At 49.2% G+C, this 20,504-nt stretch overlaps 1 protein-coding gene across 1 annotated transcript in view; it reads right to left on the bottom strand.

The window, feature by feature from the left end:
• Window positions 1-17,195, bottom strand: part of ndufa12 (NADH:ubiquinone oxidoreductase subunit A12) — a 61,370-nt gene extending 44,175 nt beyond the window's left edge. The window contains exons 1-2 of the mRNA XM_041203171.1: window positions 17,039-17,195; window positions 12,904-12,986 (exon numbers count right to left, since the gene is read on the bottom strand). Coding sequence (XP_041059105.1) covers window positions 12,904-12,986; window positions 17,039-17,127 — 172 coding nt within the window. The 5' untranslated portion in view covers window positions 17,128-17,195. The remainder of the gene's footprint in view (window positions 1-12,903; window positions 12,987-17,038) is intronic.
• Window positions 17,196-20,504: the final 3,309 nt, after the last annotated feature.

Below are 20,504 nucleotides of genomic sequence, written 5' to 3'. Positions count from 1 at the left end.
GACGAATATTTACAATGAAAAAAGGGCAGAGTGCCCGCCCATTGCAGTGGGAAAGGGACTGTGACTTACCATTACATTGTGAAAGGGGCAAAGTGACCTCCCATTGCAGTATGAAAGGGCAGAGTGCCCTCCCATTGCAATGTGAAAGGGACTGAGTGACCTTCCATTACATTGTGAATGGGGCAAATTGAGCTCACAATAGCTTGAAAGGGGCAGAGCGACCTCTCATTACAGTGTGATAGAGGGCAGAGTGCACTGCCAAAAGTGTGAAACGGGCAGGGTGACCTCCCATTACAGTGTGAAAGGGCAGAGCGCCCTCCCATTAGAGTGTGAAAGGGGCAGAGTAACCTACCATTACAGTGTGAATGGGGCAGTGTGACCACTCTTTACAGTGAAAAAGGGGCAGAGTGCCCTCCCACTGCAGTGAGAAAGGGACTGAGTGACATCCCATTACTTTGTGAAAGGGGCAAAGTGACCTCCCACTACAGTGTGAATGGGGCAAAGTGACCTCACAATAGTTTGAAAGGGGCAGAGCGAACTGTCATTACAGTGCGAAAGCAACAGATTGCCCTCCCAAAAGTGTGAAAGGGGCAGGGTGACCACCCAAGAGTGTGAATGAGGCAGAATGCCCTCGCATTACAGTATGAACTGGGAAGAGTAACCTACCATTACAGTGCAAATAGGGCAGCGTGAACAATGTTTACGGTGAGAAAGGGGCAGAGTGACCTCCCAAAAGTGTGAAAGGGGCAGAGTGACCTCCCAACAATGTGAAAGGGGCAGAGTGACTTCCCAGCAGTGAGAAAGGGGCAGTGTGACCTCCCAACAGTGTGAAAGGAGCAGAGTGCCCTTCCATTACAGTGTGGAAGAGCGGAGTGCCCTCCCATTACAATTTGAAAGGGAGAGAGTGCGCTCCCAAAAGTGTGAAAGGGGCAGGGTGACCTCCCAACAATGTGAAAGGGGCAGAATGAACACCCAACAGCATGAAAGGGGCAGTGTGACATCCTAGAAGTGCGAAAGGAATAGAGTGCCCTCCCAAAAGTGTGAAAGGGGCAGAGTGTCCTCCCAAAAGTGTGAAAGGGGCATGGTGACCTCCCAATAATGTCAATGGGGCAGAATGCCCTCCCATTACAGTATGAAAGGCGCAGAGTAACCTACCATTACAGTGTGAATGGAGCAGAGTGAGCACTCGTTACACTGAGAAAGAGACAGAGTGACCTCCCAACAGTATGACAGGGGCAGAGTGACCTCCCAACAGTGTGAAAGGGGCAGAGTTACCTCCCAACAGTGTGAAAGGGGCAGAGTCACCTCCCAACAGAATGAAAGGGGCAGAGTGACCTCCCAACAGTGTGAAAGGGACAGAGTGACCTCCGTACAGTGTGAAAGGGGCAGAGTGAACTCCCAACAGTGTGAAAGGGGCAGAGTGACCTCCCAACAGTGTGAAAGGCGTAGAGTGTCCTTCCAACAGTGTGAAAGGGGCAGAGTGAACTCCCAATTGTATAAAAGGGGCAGAGTGACTACCCAACAGTGTGAAAGGGGCAGAATGACCACCCAACAGCATGAAAGGGGCTGTGTGACCTCCCAGAAGTGCGAAAGGAACAGAGTGCACTCTCAAAAGTGTGAAAGGGGCATGGTGACCTCCAAACAGTGTGAATGGGGTAGAATGCCCTCCCATTACAGTATGAACGGGGCAGAGTAACCTACCATTACAGTGTGAATGGAGCAGAATGAGCACGCTTTACACTGAGAAAGGGGCAGAGTGACCTCCCAACCATGTGAAAGGGGCACAGTGCCCTTTCATTACAGTATGAAAGGGCAGACTACCCTCCCATTACAGCTTGAAAGAGGGGAGTGCCCTCCCATTACAGCTTGAAAGGGACAGAGTGCCCTCCCATTGCAGTGCGAAAGGGACAGAGTACCCTCCCAAAAGTGTGAAAGGGGCAGGGTGACCAGCCAACAGTGTGAATGGGGCAGAATGCCCTCCCATGGCAGTGCAAAAGGGACAGAGTACCCTCCCAAAAGTGTGAAAGGGGCAGGGTGACCACCCAACAGTGTGAATGGGGCAGAATGCCCTCCCACTGCAGTGTGTAAGGGCAGAATGCACTTCCATTACAGTGTGAAAGTGCAGAGTGGCCCCCATTACAGTGTGAAAGGGCAGAGTGCTCTCCCATTACAGTGTGAAAGGGGCAGAGAAACCTGATATAACACTGTGAATGGGGCAGAATGACCAATCTTTACAGTGAGAAAAGGGCAGAGTGCCCTCCCATTGCAGTGAGAAAGGGACTGAGTGACTTCCCATTACATTGTGAAAGGGGCAAAGTGACCTCCCATTGCAGTGTGAAACGGCAGACTGCCCTTCCATTACAGTGTGAAAGGGCAGAGTGCCCTCCCATTGCAATGTGAAAGGGACTGAGTGACCTCCCATTACATTGTGAATGGGGCAAAGTGAGCTCACAATAGCTTGAAAGGGGCAGAGCGACCTCTCATTACAGTGTGATAGAGGGCAGAGTGCACTGCCAAAAGTGTGAAACGGGCAGAGTGACCTCCCATTACAGTGTGAAAGGGCAGAGCGCCCTTCCACTAGAGTGTGAATGGTGCAGAGTAACCTACCATTACAGTGTGAATGGGTCAGAATGACCACTCTTTACAGTGAGAAACGGGCAGAGTGCCCTCCCATTGCAGTGAGAAAGGGACTGAGTGACATCCCATTACTTTGTGAAAGGGGCAAAGTGACCTCCCATTACAGTGTGAATGGGGCAAAGTGACCTCACAATAGTTTGAAAGGGGCAGAGCGAACTCTCATTACAGTGCGAAAGCGACAGATTGCCCTCCCAAAAGTATGAAAGGGGCAGGGTGACCACCCAAACGAGTGAATGGGGCAGAATGCCCTCCCATTACAGTATGAACTGGGAAGAGTAACCTACCATTACAGTGTGAATGGGGCAGAGTGAACAGTGTTTACGGTGAGAAAGGGGCAGAGTGACTTCCCAACAGTGTGAAAGGGGCAGAGTCATCTCCCAATAGTGTGAAAGAGGCAGAGTGATTTCCCAACAGCGTGAAAGGGGCAGAGTGACCACCCAACAGCGTGAAAGGGGCAGAGTGACATCCCAACAGTGTGAAAGGGGCAGAGTGGCCTAGCAACAGTGTGAAAGAGGCAGAGTGATCTCTCAACACCGTGAAAGGGGCAGTGTGATCTCCCAACAGCGTGAAAGGGGCAGAGTGGCCTAGCAACAGTGTGAAAGGGGCAGTGTGATCTCCCAGCAGTGTGAAAGGGGCAGAGTGGCCTAGCAACAGTGTGAAAGAGGCAGAGTGATCTACCAACAGGGTAAAAGGGGCAGAGTGACTTCCTAACAGGGTGAACGGGGCAGAGTGGCCTCCCAACAGGGTGAAAGGGGCAGAGCGATCTCCCAACAGTGTGAAAGAGGCAGAGTGACCACCCAACAGTGTGAAAGGGGCAGAGATACCTCCCAACAGCGTGAAAGGGGCAGAGTGCCCTTCCATTACAGTGTGAAAGGGGCAGAGTGATCTCCCAGCAGTGTGAAAGGGGCAGTGTGACCTCCCAAAAGTGCGAAAGGGGCAGAGTGCCCTCCCATTACAGTGTGAAAGGGGCAGAGTAACATGCCATAACACTGTGAATGGGGCAGAGTGACCAATCTTTACAGTGAGAAAAGGGCAGAGTACCATCCCATTGCAGTGGGAAAGGGACTGAGTGACTTCCCATTACATTGTGAAAGGGGCAAAGTGACCTCCCATTGCAGTGTGAAAGGGCAGACTGCCCTTCCATTACAGTGTGAAAGGGCAGAGTGCCCTCCCATTGCAATGTGAAAGGGACTGAGTGACCTTCCATTACATTGTGAATGAGGCAAATTGAGCCCACAATAGCTTGAAAGGGGCAGAGCGACCTCTCATTACAGTGTGATAGAGGGCAGAGTGCACTGCCAAAAGTGTGAAAGGGGCAGAGTGCCCTCTCATTACAGTGTGAAAGGGCAGAGTGCCCTCTCATTACAGTGTGAAAGGGCAGAGTGACGAATATTTACAATGAAAAAAGGGCAGAGTGCCCGCCCATTGCAGTGGGAAAGGGACTGTGACTTCCCATTACATTGTGAAAGGGACAAAGTGACCTCCCATTACAGTGTGAAAGGGCAGATCGCCCTCCCATTACAATGTGAAAGGGGCAGAGTAACATGCCATAACACTGTGAATGGGGCAGAGTGACCAATCTTTACAGTGAGAAAAGGGCAGAGTACCCTCCCATTGCAGTGGGAAAGGGACTGAGTGACATCCCATTACTTTGTGAAAGGGGCAAAGTGACCTCCCATTACAGTGAGAATGGGGCAAAGTGACCTCACAATAGTTTGAAAGGGGCAGAGCGAATTCTCATTACAGTGCGAAAGCGACAGATTGCCCTCCCAAAAGTGTGAAAGGGGCAGGGTAACCACCCAAGAGTGTGAATGGGGCAGAATGCCCTCGCATTACAGTATGAACTGGGAAGAGTAACCTACCATTACAGTGCGAATAGGGCAGAGTGAACACTGTTTACGGTGAGAAAGGGGCAGAGTGACCTCCCAAAAGTGTGAAAGGGGCAGAGTGACCTCCCATCAATGTGAAAGGGGCAGTGTGACTCCCCAGCAGTGAGAAATGGGCATTGTGACCTCCCAAGAATGTGGAAGGGGCAGAATGAACACCCAACAGCATGAAAGGGGCAGTGTGACATCCTAGAAGTGCGAAAGGAATAGAGTGCCCTCCCAAAAGTGTGAAAGGGGCAGAGGGTCCTCCCAAAAGTGTGAAAGGGGCAGTGTGACCTCCCAATAATGTCAATGGGGCAGAATGCCCTCCCATTACAGTATGAAAGGTGCAGAGTAACCTACCATTACAGTGTGAATGGAGCAGAGTGAGCACTCTTTACACTGAGAAAGAGAGTGACCTCCCAACAGTATGACAGGGGCAGAGTGACCTCCCAACAGTGAGAAAGGGGCAGAGTGACTTCCCAACAGTGTGAAAGGGGCAGAGTGATCTCCCAACAGTGTGAAAGAGGCAGAGTGATTTCCCAACAGCGTGAAAGGGGCAGAGTGACCTCCCAACAGCGTGAAAGGGGCAGAGTGACATCCCAACAGTGTGAAAGGGTCAGAGTGGCCTAGCAACAGTGTGAAAGAGGCAGAGTGATCTCTCAACACCGTGAAAGGGGCAGTGTGATCTCCCAACAGCGTGAAAGGGGCAGAGTGGCCTAGCAACAGTGTGAAAGGGGCAGTGTGATCTCCCAGCAGTGTGAAAGGGGCAGAGTGGCCTAGCAACAGTGTGAAAGAGGCAGAGTGATCTACCAACAGGGTAAAAGGGGCAGAGTGACTTCCCAACAGGGTGAACGGGGCAGAGTGGCCTCCCAACAGGGTGAAAGGGGCAGAGCGATCTCCCAACAGTGTGAAAGAGGCAGAGTGACCTCCCAACAGTGTGAAAGGGGCAGAGATACCTCCCAACAGCGTGAAAGGGGCAGAGTGCCCTTCCATTACAGTGTGAAAGGGGCAGAGTGGCCTCCCAACAGTGTGAAAGGGGCAGTGTGATCTCCCAGCAGTGTGAAAGGGGCAGTATGACCTCCCAAAAGTGCGAAAGGGGCAGAGTGCCCTCCCATTACAGTGTGAAAGGGGCAGAGTAACATGCCATAACACTGTGAATGGGGCAGAGTGACCAATCTTTACAGTGAGAAAAGGGTAGAGTACTCTCCCATTGCAGTGGGAAAGGGACTGAGTGACTTCCCATTACATTGTGAAAGGGGCAAAGTGACCTCCCATTGCAGTGTGAAAGGGCAGACTGCCCTTCCATTACAGTGTGAAAGGGCAGAGTGCCCTCCCATTGCAATGTGAAAGGGACTGAGTGACCTTCCATTACATTGTGAATGAGGCAAATTGAGCTCACAATAGCTTGAAAGGGGCAGAGCGACCTCTCATTACAGTGTGATAGAGGGCAGAGTGCACTGCCAAAAGTGTGAAAGGGGCAGAGTGCCCTCTCATTACAGTGTGAAAGGGCAGAGTGACGAATATTTACAATGAAAAAAGGGCAGAGCGCCCGCCCATTGCAGTGGGAAAGGGACTGTGACTTCCCATTACATTGTGAAAGGGGCAAAGTGACCTCCCATTACAGTGTGAAAGGGCAGATCGCCCTCCCATTACAGTGTGAAAGGGGCAGAGTAACATGCCATAACACTGTGAATGGGGCAGAGTGACCAATCTTTACAGTGAGAAAAGGGCAGAGTACCCTCCCATTGCAGTGGGAAAGGGACTGAGTGACATCCCATTACTTTGTGAAAGGGGCAAAGTGACCTCCCATTACAGTGAGAATGGGGCAAAGTGACCTCACAATAGTTTGAAAGGGGCAGAGCGAATTCTCATTACAGTGCGAAAGCGACAGATTGCCCTCCCAAAAGTGTGAAAGGGGCAGGGTAACCACCCAAGAGTGTGAATGGGGCAGAATGCCCTCGCATTACAGTATGAACTGGGAAGAGTAACCTACCATTACAGTGCGAATAGGGCAAAGTGAACACTGTTTACGGTGAGAAAGGGGCAGAGTGACCTCCCAAAAGTATGAAAGGGGCAGAGTGACCTCCCAACAATGTGAAAGGGGCAGTGTGACTTCCCAGCAGTGAGAAATGGGCATTGTGACCTCCCAAGAATGTGGAAGGGGCAGAATGAACACCCAACAGCATGAAAGGGGCAGTGTGACATCCTAGAAGTGCGAAAGGAATAGAGTGCCCTCCCAAAAGTGTGAAAGGGGCAGAGGGTCCTCCCAAAAGTGTGAAAGGGGCAGTGTGACCTCCCAATAATGTCAATGGGGCAGAATGCCCTCCCATTACAGTATGAAAGGTGCAGAGTAACCTACCATTACAGTGTGAATGGAGCAGAGTGAGCACTCTTTACACTGCGAAAGAGAGTGACCTCCCAACAGTATGACAGGGGCAGAGTGACCTCCCAACAGTGTGAAAGGGGCAGAGTCATCTCCCAACAGTGTGAAAGGGGCAGAGTGACCTCCCAACAGTGTGAAAGGGACAGAGTGATCTCCGTACAGTGTGAAAGGGGCAGAGTGACCTCCCAACAGTGTGAAAGGTGCAGAGTGACCTCCCAACAGTGTGAAAGGGGTAGAGTGTCCTTCCAACAGTGTGAAAGGGGCAGAGTGAACTCCCAATTGTATAAAAGGGGCAGAGTGACTACCCAACAATGTGAAAGGGGCAGAATGACCACCCAACACCATGAAAGGGGCTGTGTGACCTCCCGGAAGTGCGAAAGGAACAGAGTGCACTCTCAAAAGTGTGAAAGGGGCATGGTGACCTCCCAACAGTGTGAATGGGGTAGAATGCCCTCCCATTACAGTATGAACGGGGCAGAGTAACCTACCATTACAGTGTGAATGGGACAGAGTGACCACTCTTTACAGTGAGAAACGGGCAGAGTGCCCTCCCATTGCAGTGAGAAAGGGACTGAGTGACATCCCATTACTTTGTGAAAGGGGCAAAGTGACCTCCAATTACAGTGTGAATGGGGCAAAGTGACCTCACAATAGTTTGAAAGGGGCAGAGCGAACTCTCATTACAGTGCGAAAGTGACAGATTGCCCTCCCAAAAGTGTGAAAGGGGCAGGGTGACCACCCAAAAGAGTGAATGAGGCAGAATGCCCTCCCATTACAGTATGAACTGGGAAGAGTAACCTACCATTACAGTGTGAATGGGGCAGAGTGAACACTGTTTATGGTGAGAAAGGGGCAGAGTGACCTCCCAAAAGTATGCAAGGGGCAGAGTGCCCTCCCAACAGTGTGAAGGGGGCAGAATGCCCTCACATTACAGTTTGAAAGGGGCAGAGTAACCTACCACTGCAGTGTGAAACGGGCAGGGCGACAGCTCTTTACAGTGAGAATGGGGCAGAGTGCCCAACCAACAGTGTGAAAGAGGCAGAGTGACCTACCAACAGGGTAAAAGGGGCAGAGTGACTTCCCAACAGGGTGAACGGGGCAGAGTGGCCTCCCAACAGGGTGAAAGGGGCAGAGCGATCTCCCAACAGTGTGAAAGAGGCAGAGTGACCTCTCAACAGTGTGAAAGGGGCAGAGATACCTCCCAAAAGTGCGAAAGGGGCAGAGTGCCCTCCCAAAAGTGTGAAAGGGACTGGGTGATCTCCCAACAGTGTGAGTGGGGCAGAATGCACTTCCATTACGGTGAGAAAGGGACAGATTGACCTCCCAACAGTGTGAAAGGGGCAGAGTGACCTCCCAACAGTGTGAAAGGGGCAGAGTGACCTCCCAACAGTGTGAAAGGGGCAGAGTGACCTCCCAAAAGTGTGAAAGGGGCAGAGTGAACTCCCAACAGTGTGAAAGGGGCAGAGTGACCTCCCAATAGTGTGAAATGGGCAGAGTGACCTCGCAACAGTGTGAACGGGGCAGAGTGACCTCCCAAAAGTGCGAAAGGGGCAGAGTGACCTCCCAATGGTGCAAAAGCGGCAGAGTGACCTCCCAAAAGTGCGAAAGGGGCACAGTGACCTCCCAAAAGTGCGAAGGGGGCAGAGTGACCTCCCAACCGTGTGAAAGGGGCACAGTGCTCTCTCATTATAGTATGAAAGGGCAGAGTACCCTCCCATTACAGCTTGAAAGAGGGGAGTGCCCTCCCATGACAGCTTGAAAGGGACAGAGTGCCCTCCCAGTGCAGTGCGAAAGGGACAGTGTACCCTCCCAAAAGTGTGAAAGGGGCAGGGCGACCACCCAACAGTGTGAATGGGGCAGAATGCCCTCCCATTGCAGTGTGTAAGGGCAGAATGCACTTCCATTACAGTGTGAAAGGGGCAGAGTGCCCTCCCAAAAGTGTGAATGGGGCAGAATGCCCTCCTAACAGTGTGAAAGGGGCAGAATAACCTACCATTCCAGTATGAATGGAGCAGAGTGAGCACTCTTTGCACAGAGAAAGGGGCAGAGTGACCTCCCAACAGTATGAAAGGGGCAGAGTGACCTCCCAACAGTGTGAAAGGGGCAGAGTGCCCTCCCAAAAGTGTGAATGGGACATGGTGACCTCCCAACAGTGTGAATGGGGCAAAATGCCCTCCTAACAGTGTGAAAGGGGCAGAGTAACCTACCATTCCAGTATGAATGGAGCAGACTGAGCACTCTTTGCACAGAGAAAGGGGCAGAGTGACCTCCCAACAGTATGAAAGGGGCAGAGTGACCTCCCAACAGTGTGAAAGGGGCAGAGTGACCTCCCAACAGTGTGAAAGGGGCAGAGTGACTTCCCAACAGTGTGAAAGGGGCAGAGTGACCTTCCAACAGTGTGAAAGGGGCAGAGAGACCTCCCAACACTGTGAAAGGGGCCGAGTGACCTCCCAACAGTGTGAAAGGGGCAAAGTGAGCTCCCAACAGTGTGAAAGGGGTAGAGTGTCCTTGCAACAGTGTGAAAGGGGCAGAGCGAGCTCCCAACAGTGTGAAAGGGGTAGAGTGTCCTTCCAACAGTGTGAAAGGGGCAGAGTGAACTCCCAACTGTGTGAATGGGGTAGAATGCCCTCCCATTACAGTATGAACGGGGCAGAGTAACCTACCGTTACAGTGTGAATGGAGCAGAGTGAGCACTCTTTACACTGAGAAAGGGGCAGAGTGACCTCCCAACCGTGTGAAAGGGGCAGAGTGCCCTCTCATTACAGCTTGAAAGAGGGGAGTGCCCTCCCATTACAGCTTGAAAGGGACAGAGTGCCCTCCCATTGCAGTGCGAAAGGGACAGAGTACCCTCCCAAAAGAGTGAAAGGGGCAGGGTGACCACCCAACAGTGTGAATGGGGCAGAATGCCCTCCCACTGCAGTGTGTAAGGGCAGAATGCACTTCCATTACAGTGTGAAAGGGCAGAGTGGCCCCCATTACAGTGTGAAAGGGCAGAGTGCCCTCCCATTACAGTGTGAAAGGGGCAGAGTAACCTGCCATAACACTGTGAATGGGGCAGAGTGACCAATCTTTACAGTGAGAAAAGGGCAGAGTGCCCTCCCATTGCAGTGAGAAAGGGACTGAGTGACTTCCCATTACATTGTGAAAGGGGCAAAGACACCTCCCATTGCAGTGTGAAAGGGCAGACTGCCCTTCCATTACAGTGTGAAAGGGCAGAGTGCCTTCCCACTGCAATGTGAAAGGGACTGAGTGACCTCCCATTACATTGTGAATGGGGCAAAATGAGCTCACAATAGCTTGAAAGGGGCAGAGCGACCTCTCATTACAGTGTGATAGAGGGCAGAGTGCACTGCCAAAAGTGTGAAAGGGGCAGGGTGACCTCCCATTACAGTGTGAAAGGGCAGAGCGCCCTCCCATTAGAGTGTGAAAGGGGCAGAGTAACCTACCATTACAGTGTGAATGGGGCAGAGTAACCGACCATTACAGTGTGAATGGGGCAGAGTGCCCTCCCACTGCAGTGAGAAAGGGACTGAGTGACATCCCATTACTTTGTGAAAGGGGCAAAACGACCTCCCATTACAGTGTGAATGGGGCAAAGTGACCTCACAATAGTTTCAAAGGGGCAGAGTGAACTCCCAACAGTGTGAAAGGGGCAGAGTGACCTCCCAACAGTGTGAAAGGGGCAGAGTGACCTCCCAACAGTGTGAAAGGGGCAGAGTGACCTCCCAACAGTGTGAAAGGGGCAGAGTGACCTCCCAACGTGTGAAAGGGGCAGAGTGACCTCCCAACTATGTGAAAGGGGCAGAGTGACCTTCTAACAGTGTGAAAGGGGCAGAATGACTTCACAACAGTGTGAAAGGGGCAGAATGACTTCACAACAGTGTGAAAGGGGCAGTGTGACCACCCAAAAGTGTGAAAGGGACAGACTGCCCTCCCAAAAGTGTGAAAGGGGCAGGGTGACCTCCCAACAGTGTGAATGGGGCTGAATGCCCTCCCATTACAGTGTGAAAGGGGCAGAGTAACCAACCATTACAGTGTTAATGGGGCAGAGTTACCACTCTTTACAGTGAGAAAGGGGCAGAGTGCCCTCCCAAAAGTGTGAAAGGGGCAGAGTGCCCTTCCATTACAGTGTGAAAGAGTGGAGTGCCCTCTCATTACAACTTGTAAGGGAAAGAGTGCCCTCCCAAAAGTGTGAAAGGGGCAGAATGACCTCCCAACAATGTGAAATGGGCAGAGTGACTTCCCAACAGTGTGAAAGCGGCCGAGTGAGCTCCCAACAGCGTGAAAGGGGCAGGGTGACCTCCCAGCAGTGTGAAAGGGACAGAGTGCCCTCCCAAAAGTGTGAAAGGGGCAGAGTGCCCTCCCAAAAGTGTGAAAGGGGCAGAGTGCCCTCCCAAAAGTGTGAAAGGGGCAGAGTGCCCTCCCAAAAGTGTGAAAGGGGCAGAGTGCCCACCCAAAATTGTGAAAGGGGCAGAGTGCCCACCCAAAATTGTGAAAGGGGCAGAGTGCCCACCCAAAATTGTGAAAGGGGCAGAGTGACTTCCCAACAGCGTGAAAGGGGCAGTGTGACCTCCCAGCAGTGTGAAAGGGGCAGTGTGACCTCCCAAAAGTGTGAAAGGGACAGAGTGCCCTCCCAAAAGTGTGAAAGGGGCAGAGTGCCCTCCCAAAAGTGTGAAAGGGGCAGAGTGCCCTCCCAAAAGTGTGAAAGGGGCAGAGTGCCCTCCCAAAAGTGTGAAAGGGGCAGGGTGATCTCCCAGCAGTGTGAAAGGGGCTGTGTGCTCTCCCAGAAGTGTGAAAGGGGCAGAGTGAACTGCCAACAGTGTGAAACGGGCAGAGTGACCTCCCAACAGTGTGAAAGGAGCAGTGTGACCTCCCAAAAGTGTGAAAGGTACAGAGTTCCCTCCCAAAAGTGTGAAAGGGGTAGGGTGACCTCCCAACAGAGTGAATGGGGCAGAATGCCCTCCCATTAGAGTGTGAAAGGGGCAGAGTGACCACACTTTACAGTGAGAAAGGATCAGAGAGACCTCCCAACAGTGTGAAAGGGCAGAGTGCCCTCCCAAAAGTGAGAAAGGGGTGAGTGACCTCCCAACAGTGTGAAAGGGGCTGTGTGCCCTCCCAAAAGTGTGAAAGGTACAGAGTTCCCTCCCAAATGTGTGAAAGGGGTAGGGTGACCTCCCAACAGAGTGAAAGGGGCAGAATACCCTCCCATTGGAGTGTGAAATGGGCAGAGTGACCACTCTTTACAGTGAGAAAGGAGCAGAGAGACCTCCCAACAGTGTGAAAGGGGCAGTGTGCCCTCCCAACAGTGTGAAAGGGGCAGTTTGACCTCCCAACAGTATGAAAGGGGCAGAGTCTGCTATTTAGGAGTGAGATGAGAAGAAACAGAGGGAATTGGAATTCTCTACCCCTGCGGCTTCGGATGCTCAATTGTGGAGTGTATTCGAGGCCGAGGTTGATAGATTTTTGGATACTCAAGCTGTTAATGGACACAGGGATGGTGTTTGAGGTGTAGCTGAGGTAGAGGTCAACCATGATCTTACTAAATGGCAGAACAGGCTCAAGAGGTCAAATGGACTATCCCCGCTCCGAATTGTGATGTTCTCAAAAAGTCATCAGTGATATATAACATGCAATGAAATGCAGTCATTGTTGTACTGCTGGCAAATACAGCAGTTAATTGACAGACAGCCAGTCCCCACAAACATCAATGACATTGTTTTAGAGTTGCTGGTCAGTTTCCCCTTTGAAATAGTGCTCTAAAAGTTTTTGTCCTCATATGAGGTAAGTTGGAGCCTAGGGTTAATATCTGATCTGAAAATGTGCATCCTCGACAGTGTAGAACACCCTCAGTACTGCACTGGAGTGTCAGCCTGCATTATGGGCTGAATTATCTGGAGTGGGACTTACAGCCTTCTGACCCATAAGCAAAAGAGCCACCATTGAGTCAAGACTGACACAAACAGAGTATATACTACAACTAAACAACAACTTTACCAATCAATAAACAATGCTTACCAAAGAAGTATCGTTTGTCTTCATAATATTTGTTACCATACTTGTCTTCACCAACAAATGTTCCAGTTTTTAGATCACTTGTTCTATAAAAGAGATTGATGGCATAAGCAGGTCTCAATATTCAGCCTAAGAAAAATAATCATTTACGAAAATTCACACAGGTATTTAAAATAGAAATCTTGGCATAACAACACGAGGAACTCCACATCTCATCAAACTGTTCTGAAATTAGACATGCCAATCTGCAGCATTCTGAAATGTTGGCAAATAGCTTAAAAAAGACAGCACCCCAAAACAGCTGATGGTGCGAATAATTAAACACAACCCTGTGACTGAGGTCACTGCTTCAAGGTTAAAAATCCTTTACATGACCTCAGGTTTCTGGACTTCTACTGTTTTCTTTTTGGGATTACATTCTATGATTCAGTTTACTTTCCTATGGAATCTGAAATCCTTGTGTATGATGCTAGCTGCTCGTACATACGAATGAGGAGGTGTAGGCCCACTCGGCACCTCGAGTCTGCTCTGCCATTCAATAAGATCACGATTTTAACCATTCCTGCCTACCCCTGATAGCCTTTCACCCTCTTGCTTATTAAGGATCTATCTACCTCTGCTTTAAAGATATTCAAGGACTCTGCCTCAACCACCTTTTGAGCAAGAGAATTCCAAAGTCTCACAACCCTCAGAGAAAAACTTTTCCTCATCTCTGTCCCAAATGAGTGACCTTTCATTTTGAAAGTGACCCCGAATTCTAGGTTCTCCCGCAAGAGGAAACATCCTTTCTACATTAACCCTGTCAAGTTCCTTCAGGATCTTGTTTCAATCAAGTCACCTCTTACTCTTCAAAACTCCAGTGAATACAACTCTAACTGTCCAACCCGCCCACTCCAAGTATTAGTCTAGTAAACCTTCTCTGAACTGCTTCAAACACATTTACATCTTTCCTTAAATAAGGAGACCAGTACTCTAAACAGTACTCCAGATGTGGTCTCACCAATGTCCTGTATAACGGAAGTATAATCTCCCTACTTTTATATTCAATTCCCTTCGCAATAAACAATAACATTCTATTAGTTTTGCTAATTTCTTACTGTACCTGCATACTAACCCTTTGCGATTCATGCACTAGGACACCCAGATCCCTTTGCATCTCAGAGCTCTTCAATCTCTTACCACTTAGATAATATGCCTCTTTTATTTGTCCTGCCAAAATGGACAACCTCACATTTTCCCACATTATACTCTATTTGCCAGATCTTTGCCCACTAATCTAATCTATTTTCTTTTTTAAAGCAAAATACTGCGGATGTTGGAAGTTTGAAACAGAAAATGCTGGAAAAACTCAGCAGGTCTGACAGCATCTGTGGAGGAACTGGTGAGGTCCGAGTCAGATGACAAGCTTCTGGTTTCAGCTTTCCAATTCACTGTGGAGAGTCAGCAGAAGGCGGGGGGGCATCAAGCAGAGCTGTTGGAAGCCCTTAACAGAGAGGCTCGCAAGTCGGAGGAGTGCGTCCGCGTGCTCTCTGATGAAGTGGTACCCACATGTGCATGTCTGGAGGTATGTGGATGCTATGGAGACCCTCGTCCAGCAAAACACGGAGATGTGTGGGGACCTGCACAACATTGCAGTAGACATGGGTGAGTTCCTGCATTGGCAATGCGAGGGGGAAACAGGGCACCTCAACCTCCCTCCAAGTGCTCTTTCCCCTCAAGGAGTCAGGCTGGGGCCCCCTGCACCTGAAAGCAGGAGGAGCGGCAACTGGACACCCCTGGGTCATCCACTCAGGCATCTCAGAGACTGTGCTCTCTCTCCGACTCCCCTTTGCCTGTGAGCCCCTCAACCTCGTCCTCTGTCACCACAGAGGGAACAGCTGGCCAACGAGTGGGGGGGGAGAGGTGTGTGTGTGGCAGGGTCTCTCCCACACACACGGATCCTTCATGTATGACACTTACCTCAATGTCCTGAGCATTTTCAATGCTGCCTGGTGGGATTCATTTTCAGTTGTCCATCTGAGCCGACCTGCATCTCCGCCCACCCAATGATCACACTCCCATGCAGCACCTGATTTCGCCCACCACGACTGTCGTTTCACTTTCAATTTGGACAACATGGTCACTTTTTCGTCAGCTCCCCTGTCTTTTCCCCTCCCCCCGTCACCCATTTCCTTTCCCCCCATCTCTCCACCTCGACACCATGATCTACCAGCCACAACCCTTTTCCTTACATGCAGGTTCCCTTACTTCCCAAAAATCCCATCCACATTCTGCACGTCAGGCTTGTTAGGACATGTTCTGCGCCGATGTGGACGAACAATCCAGTTTGGTAGGGCGGGGGGGAAATGAGTCCAGTGGGCTGGCCTTATAATGATATGCAGATGTATTACAATGAGGTCCCCAACATCCGATGGTGGAGACTGCAGCCCACCATCAACAGGCTGAGCAGATGATCGCAAACTGGTTTCACGACATCATGAAACCAATTTTTGGCCTTCTCGCCATATTGTCCATTCACACCGCCGAACACGTACAGTGCCAGCTGGCGCAAACGATTATACCCATAAACTTCATTGCATCACACACACCGTACCCAATCTGATCCTGCTCTGATGGTGTGCTTTTTCTCAATTTTCATGCCTTCTATTTCACTTGTCCAATTTTGTGCTTCTGGAACATTTCTATTCATCACTTTTTGGAGTTTTATCTCTGCTCTTATCTTACGGCCAGTATTATTTACTGTTCTTTCCATCTAAACCTCTCCTCGTTTATTGGTTTGATGTCCTTTCTACTCCCTCTGTCTCAAGTGCTCGTTCTCTTTCTCTCCACCCTGACTCACTCTATTATAATAAAAGCAAAATACTGCAGATGCTGGAAGGCGGAAACAAAAACAAAAATAGCTGGAGAAACTCAGCAGGTCTGACAGCATCTGTGGAAAGGAAGACAGAGTTAAAGTTTCGAGTCCATATGACTGTTCATCAGAACTGAAGAGGAATAGAAATGTGGTGAAATATAAGCTATTTAAGGGGGGTGGTACAGATGAAACTGGATAGAGGGCCAGTGATAGGTGGAGGCAAAGGAGAAATTGCCAAAGATGTCATAAAGAAAAGGTCTCTCCTCCATCCTCAAACCTTTTTTATCCCCTTTTTTCTAATAATTATATATATATATTTATATATATTTTTTCTTTTCCCACCTATTTCCATTATTATTTTTACAATTTATTTTCATATTGTTTTATCCCCAACTTTTAGCCTATTTTGATCCTCTCCCCACACCCCACCCCCACAAGGGCCATCTGTCACTTGCTCATCCTGCTTTCTACCCTTAATGTCACCATTAGCACAACCTTTAGCTAATATCACTACCGTCAACTACCTTTGTTCTTTTGTCTATGACATCTTTGGCAATCTCTCCTTTGTCTCCACCTATCATTGGCCCTTTATCCAACTTTACCTGTCCCACCCCACTTAAACAGCTGATATTTCACCACATTTCATATGCCCCTTTAGCTCTGAAGAGTCATACGGACTCGAAACGTTAACTCTGTCTTCCTCTCCACAGATGCTATCAGACCTGCTGAGTTTTTCCAGCAATTTTTGTTTTTGTCTCACACTCTATTCCTGGCTGTATCTGTCTCTCCCTCATCATCTCGGTCACCTCCTCAGGGTGTCCTTCTGTCCCTCTCCACCCCCACCTCAGGGGGTCCCACTGAACACCACCAACCCCTCCTCAGGATGTCCCACTGTACCTCTCCACTCCCACCTCAGGGTGTCCCACTGTCCCTCTCCACCCCCACCTCAGGGTGTCCCACTGTCCCTCTCCACCCCCAACTCAGGGTGTCCCACTGTCCCTCTCCACCCCCACCTCAGGGTGTCCCACTGTCCCTCTCCACTCCCACCTCAGGGTGTCCCACTGTCCCTCTCCACCTCCTCCTCAGGGTGTCCCACTGTCCCTCTCCACCCCCACCTCAGGGTGTCCCACTGAACCCCACCACCCCCTCCTCAGGGTGTCCCACTGTCCCTCTCCACCCCCTCCTCAGGGTGACCTTGTTTCTATCCATCGTTGCCCTAAGCCCCGATACAGCATCAAATCTCATCTCCTTCGAGCTCAGTCCCTCCCCCTCCTCTGTTCTCACCTCAGGAGCTGCCAGAAGGCACCACGAACCCCACCATGACTCCAAAACTGGGTCCAGCCCCGTTTGAATACAGGGAGAATGTCCGCCATTTGTCACCGGCCTCCACCGGCCCGACAGCGCCTCCCGTGGTCAGCTGACAGCACCACCCGCGACCAGACGACAGCATTGTCCGACAGCGCCACCTGAGGCCAGCTGACAGCACCGCACGACGTCATCCACGGCCAGCTAAAATCGCCGCCCGACAGCGTCACCTGCGGCCAGTTGACAGCACCGCACGATAGCGTCATCCGCGGCCAGCTAATATCGCTGCCCGATAGCGCCACCCGTGGTTTGTTGACTGCGCCACATGCTGCACTCTTCTAATCTAGCACTTTCAATTTTAATCATTCCACTGTTAGTAATGATTCTTCAGCTAGCTGGGCTCTTAAGGCCTGGAATTCCCTCCCTAAACCTTTCCATCTCTCTACCTCACTTTCCGCCTTTAAAAACCTACCTTTCTTTTATAATGCCCGTGTGAAGCACCTTGGGACATTTTATTTTGATGACACTATATAAATTACTTGCTGTTCCTAGTTGCCCTTAAGGTGACTCACCACCACCTTCTCAAGACTCTGCAGTCCATGTAGCGTAGCAGAGTCTCCCTTAGTTCTCCATGTCTCTATTTCCTTAGTTCTGATGAAGAGTCATATGGACTCAAAACGTCATGTGTGTTCCTCTCCACAGATGCTGTCAGACCTGCTGAGTTTTTCCAGCTATTTTTGTTTTTGTTTCAGATTTCCAGCATCCGCAGTATTTTGCTTTTGTCTCCCTTAGTACTGTTTGGGAGAAAGATCTGAGTTTGGCAATGCAGTGATAGTTCTAAGTCAGGATGCTGTGTAACTCGGGAGGAAACTTTCAGTCACGGTGTTCCCATGCACCTCGTTCGTCAAGGTAGTAAGTTTGGGAGCGCTGTTGAAGGTTCGGCCAGATGTTGCAGTTGTCGTGCAGCACAGCTTTAGATAGTACACACTGCAACTACAGTGGTGACAGATGGGGTGCCGATCAAGTGGACTACTTTGTCCTGGGTGCTGTTTCTTGAATGTTGTCGCAGCTACACTCATCCAGGCAATTGGAAGAGCATTTCATCAAACTTTATGTGAGAATGCTTTAGGAAGTCAGGTGAGTTACTCACCAGAATACCCAGCCTCTGACCTGTTCTTGTAGCCACAGTACAGTTGTGTTTCTGGTCAATGTTGTTGGCGCTGAACTCATTCAGGCAAACAGAAAGTATTCATCAAACTTCTGACTTGTGCCTTGTAGATGATGAACAGACTTTAGAGAGTCACGAGGTGAGTTACATACCACAGGATTCCTAGCCTCTGACTTGCTCTTGTAGCCACAGTATTTATATGGCTGATCCAGTTCAGTTTCTGGTCAGTGGTAACCTCCAGGATGTTGATAATGGGGGATTTAGCAATGATAATGCCATTGAATGTCATGGGGCGATGGTTAGATCCACTTTTGTTGGAGATGGTCATTGCCTGGCACTTGTGTGGCAAGAATATTACTTGCCACTCGTCAGTCCAATCCTGGATATCGTCCAGGTCTTGCTGCATTTGGACATGGACTCCTTAAGTATCTGAAGAGTTTCGAATGGTGCTGAACATTGTGCAATCATCAGCAAATATCCCCACTTCTGACCTTCTGATGGGAGGTCATTGATGAAGCAGCTGAAGATGGTTGGGTCTAGGACACTACCCTGAGGAACTGAGATGATTGACCTCCAACAACCACAACCACCTTCCTTTGTGCTAGGTATGACTCCGACCTTACCGCAGACAATGTCAAAGGGGGTCCGTCAGTTATACAGTATAATCTATATTGTACAGCAGGCCACTGCAACTGTAATGAAACACAGGACTTACATTGAACAACATCGCAAACTTTGGGATTCCCTCCCTAAGCTTCTCCTCAAAAATGCTCCTTAAAACTTATCTCTGTGCCCAACCCATCTTAATTCTCTTTATGTGGCTTGGGATGTTTTACTACATTAAAGATATTCGATAAATGCAAGATGTTTAGAGATCCATTGGTATGTATACAATAGAGAGCTGATTTCACCAAAAGTAATGGCATAAGATGCACCAGGAGACAAAACATTCTTTTAGATTGCTGTGCCTAATGAAGGGTCATAAACTGGAAACAGTGACCCACTCTTCCTCTCTCCACAAGCACTGCCTGACATGCTCAGTTCCCAGTGAATTCTGTTTTTAACTCCTGCTTCCAACATTCACAGTATTTTGGCAGCATCGGCAGAGAAGAAAAGAGTTGACGTTTCGAGTCCTCATGACCCTTCGACAGAACTTCTGTCGAAGGGTCATGAGGACTCGAAACGTCAACACTTTTCTTCTCCGCCGATGCTGCCAGACCTGCTGAGTTTTTCCAGGTAATTCTGTTTTTGTTTTGGATTTCCAGCATCCGCAGTTTTTTTGTTTTTATTCACAGTATTTTGCTCGTTGTACAATAGCTATAGGGTCACTTTAAGAAAAGTCACTAACAAAATACAGAAATGCCAGTTTTAGTTTACTAAGTGTTTTTTTTATCATTCACAAGTACACACAACTCATTTTTTGCTGCTGCTTTAATACTCAGAATCTTATTGCCATCATCCTAACATGTAGCTATATACAAACAGAGAAAACGTCACAGATTCCTTTCCTAATAAAATCAGTTACAATCTGTTTAAAAAAATACAGCCAAAATAGAATTTACACTTGTAGTCTGATTTCAAGACATTTACAGGAGCATTTATACAAAAAGCACAGTTGGGGGGGGGGGGGGAGGTGGGGGTGGAGAAATGTCAGAGGAGGGGGCGGGGGATACTGACGGTATAAAGATCGAGCTATCACTAGTGTATAACATACAGATATGGAATACAAAGCACTTCAAACTGGAGAGCACACTATCCTCAAGAGGGTCAGGCTACACCTCAATTAATGTGTATAATATATATATATATATATATATAACAAGTGACAACGTTATACACAGCTTCAACAGGACGTAATTTTATGGCCGTTAACACAGGAATATAAAAACGATTCATGATTGTCATGGCAACAACTATAATTATCATTAGGTGTTAAGCTTCCTGTTACCTGCATTACTAGCTGTTTCTCAAGTAATGGAATCGTTTAGCTTTCTGATCAATTAGCTACTGATAAATCAAACGGTGCAATTTAAAATCAATGACATTCGCTTCAGTGGTTTGTCTCCTCAGCCAAAGTGCTTAGTCAAACCTTTTATGGAAGGAACACATTTCATTAATATAGACTCTAGCAATTGCATTGACCTAATGTACTTTTATGTGGTTGTTGAATATGCCCTGAAAGGGAATAAAATTGCTTTTGGAAACGTGCAAGAGACCCGATTGTGTACTACACAGGGAGAGTGGGGGAGGGGGGGCTTAAAGAATCAGACACAAAAA

Source organism: Carcharodon carcharias, chromosome 13 (genome assembly GCF_017639515.1).
Source record: "Carcharodon carcharias isolate sCarCar2 chromosome 13, sCarCar2.pri, whole genome shotgun sequence".
Taxonomy (NCBI): domain Eukaryota; kingdom Metazoa; phylum Chordata; class Chondrichthyes; order Lamniformes; family Lamnidae; genus Carcharodon; species Carcharodon carcharias.
The sequence above is the reverse complement of the archived record's forward strand: the minus strand, read 5'-3'. Positions and strand labels throughout refer to the sequence as shown.